Source organism: Equus caballus, chromosome 29, assembly GCF_041296265.1.
Source record: "Equus caballus isolate H_3958 breed thoroughbred chromosome 29, TB-T2T, whole genome shotgun sequence".
Lineage (NCBI taxonomy): Eukaryota > Metazoa > Chordata > Mammalia > Perissodactyla > Equidae > Equus > Equus caballus.
The window spans coordinates 31395621-31404320 of record NC_091712.1 but is presented as its reverse complement, the minus strand read 5'-3'; the positions used below and the strand labels follow the sequence as shown (position 1 = coordinate 31404320).

Sequence of the window (8700 nt, the reverse complement as noted above, 5' to 3'; positions counted from 1 at the left end):
TGACACAGCGTAACATACTAAAATGTTAGCTTTTAAAGCATTGATTTGTTCATGATCACATAATATGGGTGCATGTTTTTGCTATGATTTTAAAATAATACACATACCATGTCAGTAAATAAGATGAAGGAAAATGCATACAGGAGGTATTTTTCAGAATTTATCACTCCTTTTTAACAAAGCACAAATAATATGCAATTTATTAGGGAGGGAAGGCTTTGAGCTAGAATTCGCAAAATAAATTTGGGCTAAAAATAGCATCAAGCAATTTATGTTAAATGTGTAGTATGTGCTGTGCTTAACTCTTAGGTTTGATATGATTCCGAGGGCTCCCTTAACAGAAAGATTGGTACAAAAGTAATTTAGATTTGTGATTATTCACTTGAAAACTTTTTAGTCAAGATAGTCTGCAAATGGGAATGTCATGATGCTGCCAGTGCCAGGCTTTTGGAGTGGGTCTTCCAGCCAGCCTCTCCGCCTGGTGGAGGTGAGTCCATGTGGGAAGAGCTTGAAGAGTTTCCAGGCCCTCGATTGGAAGAGACCAGGCCTATCATTGGTGATGTCTCCCTTTGCTGGATTTGGACGTTGACTCCATCGTGGAAGACTTCTGACTATCTTTAGGCAAAACTTAGTAGAGAGGAGAATCATCTTGACTTTCCAAAATACTCCAGATTAGAAATCAAGCTAGATTCGTTTTTCATAAAAACTTTTTATTTTGAGATAACTGTAGATTCACATGGAGTTGTTAGAAATAGTACAGAGTTACTACTTTCCCTAATGGTAACATCTTGGAACACTCCAGTGTAATGTCACAACCAGGATATTGACATGGATACAGTCAAGATGTGGAACTTTCTATCCTCCATCACCACAGCATCCCTCCTGCTGCCCTTTTGTAGCCACGCCCACCCCCCTCCTCCCTGGCAATCACTATTCTGCCCTCTCTATCCATAATTTTGCCATTTCAAGAATGTGACATAAATGAGATCATACAGTATGCAACCTTTTTGGACTGGCATTTTTTCACTCAGCATAATTCCCTGAAAATTCATCTAGTCAATCTAGATTTTTTTTTTTAAAGTAACATGAAATCAATCTATTCCTCTGGCCATACCATATCAAACCTAAACTCTTATGCAGGTCCACTGTATTGGGGCTATTTATCCTATGGACTCTCAAACAGATTTTAGAACTGTTAAAATGACTCTGACTTCTTTCAGGGAGCCTGTGTACCAGCAGGAAAGACTGAGAATTGGGCCAAAGTGATATTCCAGAATCTACATTTTCCCTCTGATAAAACTAAACATAAGAGGCACAGCAGTTGTACAGTTTCTTATCACTAGATACTACATTTCTGTCTGATTTTTGGATTTACCTTAAACGTCAAAATTTAAAGAAAAATAGTTGATAGCTCCATGATGGTTTTTTTCTTTCTTTGAAGAGTTGTAGATAGACACATAAGTTTATTAACAAAAATTTGGGGCTTATTTGTGGTTTTATACAGCATTTGCTTTAAAATGAAGGTATGATGATTACAGTTATCTCCTTCGATGCTTACAACCCCGTGAGACTGACATTCTTTTCCCTACTCTATAGATGAGGCTTAGCAAGGTTAAGTAACTTGTCTCAGGTCACCGAGTAAATAAGTCACAGAGAAAGGATGGGAACCAGGTATGTCTGTGATTGCGAAAGCCCTGAGTCAGTGTGCACCCCAAAGCTACATGGCACAACCAAAGAAGGGCCTTGTCACTGGCTCTTAATAAACTGTTTTCATTACACCAATAGCACTAACTCATTGCAGAAAAACAGATAAGACAAAAGAACCAACACTTGCTAATGTTTTTGTGCACCTACTCCCAGAGCAGCATTATTTTTAAGAACTTTCAAATTAAATCACTTGGTTTTATCAAGTAAAATTTAGTTAAATATGTGGTTTCAGCATACTTCTAATTAAGGATTACAATTCATGTTAATAGCAAAAATACACACGATACGTAAAGAGTTCACGGTGTATTTCTCACCTAAGTGCTAGGTCATGATACCGTTATGAAGACTTCAAAGGGAAAAATTTCTCATCTGCTGAATTCTAAATTCCATATTTTTCTATCAGCTCTCTAGCTTTAGAAACATAGGCGCTCATGGCATCTTCCTTTGACAACCCTAGAAAGACACAAACAGATGATCTCACTGACTGATGGGTTGGGAAATTAAGAAGGTTTGTTTAACTTATTTAAGAATTCACAGCACCTTTTTGGAGGTTCCATGCTTCCCATTTTGCCTTGCCTTTTAAATCTAACATTGCCGGACACTCTGCCAAAAGAAGGATAGACATATTTTCAAGTTTACTTTTCACCCCATGTTTCTATAAACATTGTTCAAGTGAAATGTATTATTTTTAAAATGATAGACTACCAATGTCGATGTCTCCAATGACAGATTGTTTGTAGAGCCCATAGAGTTCTTTCAGTTCTGCATCATCTGGCCTCCTTTTCAGCTTTCTCACGTCTTCTGCGACCCTGTCAAACTCAGCCTAGAGCAAAAAGGAGAAAAGGCACATGGTGCATTTGCTAACTGCCAGCAGGCCCATCTATTGTGGGGGCATTTACCACCAAGCAGTGGGAACCCAAAAAGGAGGAGGGAGGTTTCAAACAGAAATGAACAATTACCGCTCTGGTTCCACCAGAATTATCCTTATTTATTTTAATTCCTCGACAATTCTCCCAGTGCTTACCTGATAGATAGACAAGATACGGACTAAATAAAATTTTTAATATGGAAAATGTTCAATTTATCTATGGTTAAAAATTGAAGAAGACACAAATAAATGGAAAGCTAGCCTGTGCTCATGGATCAGAAAAATTAATATTAAAATGTCCATATGACCTAAAGACAACCTAAGTGTCCACTGATGGATGAATGGATAGAGAAAATGTGATATATACGCAAACAATGGAATATTACTCAGTCATTACAAAAGGAGGAATGTTGCTATTTGCAACAACATGGATGGACCTCAAGGGCATTATGTTAAGCGAAACAAGTCAGACGGACAAAGATAAATAGCCTGAGATCTCTTTTATATGTGGAATTTTAAAAAACCAAATTCATAGAAACAGAACAGATTGGTGGTTGCCAGAGGTGGGCGGTGGGAGAAATGAGTGAAGGTAGTAAAAAGGTAAAAGAAATATATATATATATATATATTTTTCTCTCATATATATATATATCAGGTATAAATTTCTCATATATCAACCATCTGATACATTTTTTTCTTATAAGTTAAATACACATTTTTTCTTATAAGTTAAAAGCACATAAACAAACATTTCTATTAATTCTTTTTAAATAATATTACACTCAGGCCAGCTTTCTTGATCATCCTCCTGGACACTTCCTCCTCTTCTTCCTAAATCCACTTTGCTACATGCAACAACTTTGCTACAATTAACATCTTCGTCCAGACCCTTTATCTCCCAGTGCCTCTTTGCCTGCATTCTTCAACATCAGTGTTATTTATACCCATTTGGTGGACTAGCTAGTTTCTCAGGACAATATTTCTGACTTCATTGAGCTGCTTGTAAAGATTCCTTTAAACCTTGAGACCAAAATTTCTAAGACTTATTTCAACTGATTTCCTAAAAGGAGAAGTTGTTTAGCCAACTGAGAGCCGATGAGCGAAAACTAACGGGCTGCGTGGAAACTCTGTACAAATACACAGGGTAATAAACTTTGTCCTCCCTGTTTGTGAATTAGCTCCGAGAGCCCCAACCTGCCTGACTCCCCAGGACCCTCAGGCTGGCCCAGGGCCCTGGCCCGGGACTCGGCCAGCAGCCTTCCCTCAGCATATCGCACATAGGGACGAGGTCCGCCTCCTCCTCCCCTGGGGCCTGAGCGCTCCTACAAGGTTTATCCCTTTCCTCTCTTAGCTTATCTACAAAGGGCTTTGGTGATTATTTTCCTTAATAGAAATTTTCTCTTCTTTTTTTTAAATAAACTGTATTTCACCTTGTTATTTGTTTTAAAGCAGGAAGCGCCTGTAGCCTGGGTATCAAACAAGACAGGCTCAGCGAGGGGTCCTCCCTCCGTCTCCCAGTTTCCTTCTCCAGGGCCACACCTCCCTTGTCGTCCACAGATCCAAAGGCCCGGTGGAGAGAGGACAGGCCCACTGCGGCGGCAGACCCCCAGGGCCTCAGCAGAGTCGCTGGGTACAACCTCCATCCGGGGCCAAAGACGGAACAGTACCACAACTAGGACAGCTGTTTTGTGATGAACAAAATCACTTGTAAACCAGAGACAAGGGTCTCCAACCTAAATAACCTTGAAAATGGCCCAGCCTCCTCGTTAATCATTATGGGGGGGTCTGAGGAGCATGGGTGCACATGACAACGGATGCACCCCCTGCCTCATCTTTCTGAGTGTCTTTCTAGGAAATTGTCAGCTGCTTTATACACAATGCCATGGTTAAGAACATAGGCTCTGGAGCTAGACTGCCTTGGTTTGAATCTCATCTTCATCACTTACAAGCTGTGTGACCTTGGGCAAGTTACTTAACCTCTCTGTGTCTGTTTTTTTCACCCGTAATATGGGACAATAGCGCCACCTATCCACAAGGTTGTTAGGAGGATTTAAATAAGTTAGCATATGGAAAATACTTAAAATTGTGCCTGGCACATGGCTAGTGTTCAACAAAAGTTAGCTGTTATTATTTTTTATAAGGCTCTTTGAAAAAGAAAAAAAAACTAGTTCTAGAAAAAACTGAAAAAAGTACTTGCAATGAAGCAAGACAGGAAAAATACTTTATGATTTAACAAAGAATACCAAATTGCTTTTATACACTCAGCTTTGTAAGTTATGTAGAAAAATAAAGACTAGAAAGAAATATACTAAAACACGTGAACAGTAATTGGCCTCTGATTACTGGTAAGTTTTCTGGTTTTTTAATACTTTGCATACTCTCCAAATGCTCTATAATGTGCACATAGTGTCCACAATAAGGACAAAATTAAAATGCTGCGTTAGTGCTCAGGGCTTCCCAAGGGCGAGGCCGGGCAGTGCTATTCAGAGAGGCGTAGGGGCCTCCCCCTTCAGCTTCATCAGGGACCTCAGGTGTTCTGTTGGAGCTAAAATCTCAGGCCATTCTCCAGTGACAGCAACTCCATTCCTTTTGGCAAGCCACGCCTTGATTAGAATCCCAAGGCTTCTCAAAAACCACGCTCGGTCCCTGCCTTCGAGGAAGGAGTTTCTGGAAAATTGTCCTTCATATTTTAGGGGGGTAGGGAACCATCTGAGAACCTAATGAAAGTCTTGGACCCTCCCCACCCGTGTTCAGCCCCCCACACAGCTTCCCACGCAATTTCAGGGCTCCCCGTCCCCCCTCCCTCCCAGGGTAGGGAAGCCCATTTCAGAGCAGGGCCCAGGGTCATTCCTTCTGTCCTGCATGCCCTTCCAAGGCGCCTCGACTTGATACACGCCTGCGCTGTGGTGTGGCTCCCATGGGCCCTCCTCCATCAGGCCTTTCCCAGCCCAACCAGAGGAGCTGTAGAGCAAGAACACTGGCCCAGCATCAGGATACTGAGTTTGAACTCTAGCTTTGAGACACACCACCCTGGGACTCTATGCAAGCAATGCGGCTTCTCTGCGATTCAGCTTCAGCCAAAAGAAAAGATACCAACCACCTCTGTGAGGTGTTAGGATTAAAGGATTTGGAATGTAAATATTCTTGATTTCCTTCTGTTGACTCTGCCCACTCAGAGCTCATCCCTCCGATCATACTATTTAACAGACGTATTGAATATATAGGAGGGGCCAGGCCTTGGCTAGGCAGACAAGGATGAACAGAGCAGCCAAGGAGCACAGAGTCGAGTGGGAGATGAGCAGCAGGTCAGCAACGACCGTGTGATACTTGCTCTAATAGAGAAGCAGCTGGCTGGGTGCTCTGGGAGCGCAGAGGAGGGAGCGGCAGCAGGTGTGGGAGAAACATTCCCAAAGGAGATGGAGCTTAGCTGAGCCTGGGCGTTCATATGTTTACTGGATGCACAGGAGCAAGGAAGGGTGTTCCAGGGGAATGAATGGCATTTATTAGGGCTCAACACAAAGGCTGGGTGGGACTGTATTTTTTCGTTCCTCCAGATATCCATAACAGAGGGCAGCCATAAATATTCATCTTGGAAGCAGGAGCCGCTCCTTACAGAGTGCTGGCAGGTGGTGCGAGCCTGTCTGAGCCCCTTGTTGAATGAATGAATAAGTGAGTGGATATTAGGAGGGTCTGAAAGTTATTGCAGGTGAGAAACAGCTTTAAATGTACAGCTGTTTACATTTAATTTCAAAGCATTCTGGGCAAAAGGGAAACTTTAGTCATGTTCCTGTGCTACAGTGGAGCTGGGCTCGCTGCTTTGGGTGAGGAATTTCAGCCTCTGCTGAGCTGGTTTACCCAGAGGAGCTAGGTCCTCAGCGCCCTGGATGAATGCATGTGTGCATCACTTCCCTCGCAACTGTGGTTGAGATTCTTCAGAACAATGTGCCTCTGCCTAGACCCTCTCCTGTTCGTGTTTTCACCACAGTGCCCCCTGGCCACACTGCTGCTGCAGCAGTGACCCCAGTGTCACCACCAACCCTCCCAGTGGGTGCATCCTGCCTTCCTGGATGGAACCCGTCTCTCCCCACCGAGGAGTACTGACCAGCCGGCCTCTCTGTGAATTTCCTTTCAATTTCACTGCAGCTGAAGACAGCCTCTGGGGGTGACTCTCACCTAATCTAGCTTTACTTTCTGCAGCCCAAGAATATGGGCATCCCACACAGGCGGTTGACAATGCCTTTTTGAGCAATCCTTTCCCACTGAGGAATTGAATTAGGAAGATCCTAAATTCTCACACTCAAGGAACTGCATGGTTCTTAGATCATACAAATGTGTCTGTAAAATCATGAATCTCCCAGACTCGAAAAGATGCATCTTCTTGAAGCAGTCTACCTTTTAGCTTCATCGTCTAAGAAAGAATGATGTCCAGTTTACATGACTGTCAGCTCTCCTAAAAGCTTTGCCGTGGAGGTAAATATATTGTAATTTTAAAATAAAATTTGGAGGTCATAGCTGAATTAGAAATCCCATTTGTTGGGGCTGCCCAAGTGGCGCAGCAGTTAAGTGTGCACGTTCCACTTCGGCAGCCCGGGATTTGTTGGTTCGGATCCCGGGTGCAGACATGGCACTGCTTGGCAAGCCATGCTGTGGTAGGCATCCCACATATAAAGTGGAGGAAGATGGGCATGGATGTTAGCTCAGGGCCAGGCTTCCTCAGCAAAAAGAGGAGGACTGGCAGCAGATGTTAGCTCAGGGCTAATCTTGCTCAAACAAAAAAAGAAATCCCATTTGTCTTGCCAAACAAAACAAAGTACTAAGCTAAAAAGGAAGAAAGTTTTGATATTGTAAGATTTGATTATTTGGGGGCAAGTTTAATATGAATGACATAAGTCAAACATAAGCGAAAAATATCTAAATGTTCGAGGCTTATCCTTATTGGACACTGACCACACGCCAGGTGCTGTTTTAAATGCTCCATACACGCAGTTCCTTTAATCTTAACAGTCTCTCTCCTCCATATTTAGATGAGGAAACTGAGGCACATTTTTAGATGAGTAACTATGTCACAGGCTAGAAGGGGTGAGGCTTGGATTAGAACCCGGCTGACTCCGGAGTGTGCGCCCTTACCCACCAGAACATACTGCCCGATGAATGACTTAAGAAGCCAACCATGCTCATTCCCTAAAATTTTTATGCAGACTTCTAAAAAATGATATTTTGGAAGAATATTTAATGATGAGAAAACGCTTATAGTCTTAAGCACAGGAACAAAACTGTATATACATAAATAGCATAATCGGTGTATCTACCTACACAGAGAGACATGCACGTACGCATGCGCACATACACATTTCTCACACACTCGAGAAAGTGACCCATCAGGTTAGCAGTGGTTATCACCTGGGTGAAGGAATTCCTGATGTTTTTATTTGCTTTCTATTTGTTTTCTTCCCCCAAAATCTCCACCCTGAACATATATTTTTTCACATATCAGAAAAACAGTATTTTTAAATACTAGTTTTACAGATGTCTGCTCTTCAGAAAAACCCTTGCCTAAGCGAGCCCCTGGATGTTCCAAGGAGCTAGGGACGCGGTGAGACCCCGGCTGCCCTCGCCCTCTCTCCCAGATGGACAGAGCGGGCTCAAGCAGGGCTCGCGCGTCCCACGGACCAGCCCGGGGTCCGCCCTCCCCGGGCCTGGGCTGGCTTTGCGATCAACCAAATCCCCGGGGGTTACAAGAGTTGCCATAGGGAGCCCGGCTCACCATCAACAGAGGGCACGGGTGCTGTCTCCACTGCAATAAGGGGGCGCTCGCGAGGGGGTGGGCGTGTCCTCGGGGGTCACCACGCACCGCTCCCGGGGGGCGAGAACGGCGGGCATCAGCTGCAGAGGGGCCAGGTCCGAGATGCACCGTCTCCCGGGGGGGCGTCACGGCAGCCCCGCTCCCCACGTGAGCGCTTCCCTCCCGGGAGCATGCCCTCCCGCGCGGCCTGCCACCCTCGGGCTCACCTGCAGGGACATGGTGGTAAAGCCGATTACCGCCGCACTCCAGCGCTGGGTTCCCCAGACCCCCAACACCCGCCGCTTCTTAGAAGGCAGCGCGCCTCCGCCCACTGGCTCCCATT

The 8700-nt window shown here is 44.1% G+C and overlaps 1 protein-coding gene across 2 annotated transcripts; it reads right to left on the bottom strand.

Moving 5' to 3' along the window:
* Nucleotides 1–149: 149 nt before the first annotated feature.
* On the bottom strand, nucleotides 150–8700 carry ACBD7 (acyl-CoA binding domain containing 7). Of its 2 annotated transcripts, XR_002804966.2 has the most exons (5): nucleotides 8585–8675; nucleotides 2413–2530; nucleotides 2248–2310; nucleotides 2022–2160; nucleotides 150–627 (listed from the first exon to the last, which is right to left on the bottom strand). XR_002804966.2 is itself a non-coding variant. In XM_003364357.5 (4 exons), the coding sequence occupies exons 1-4, from the start codon at nucleotides 8594–8596 to the stop codon at nucleotides 2087–2089; spliced, it is 267 nt and encodes an 88-aa protein (XP_003364405.3). In that variant the 5' UTR covers nucleotides 8597–8700; the 3' UTR covers nucleotides 704–2086. The 2 variants fall into 2 exon arrangements, 1 of the variants encoding a protein (XP_003364405.3); XM_003364357.5 differs by lacking the exon at nucleotides 150–627 and having other exon boundaries at nucleotides 704–2160; nucleotides 8585–8700.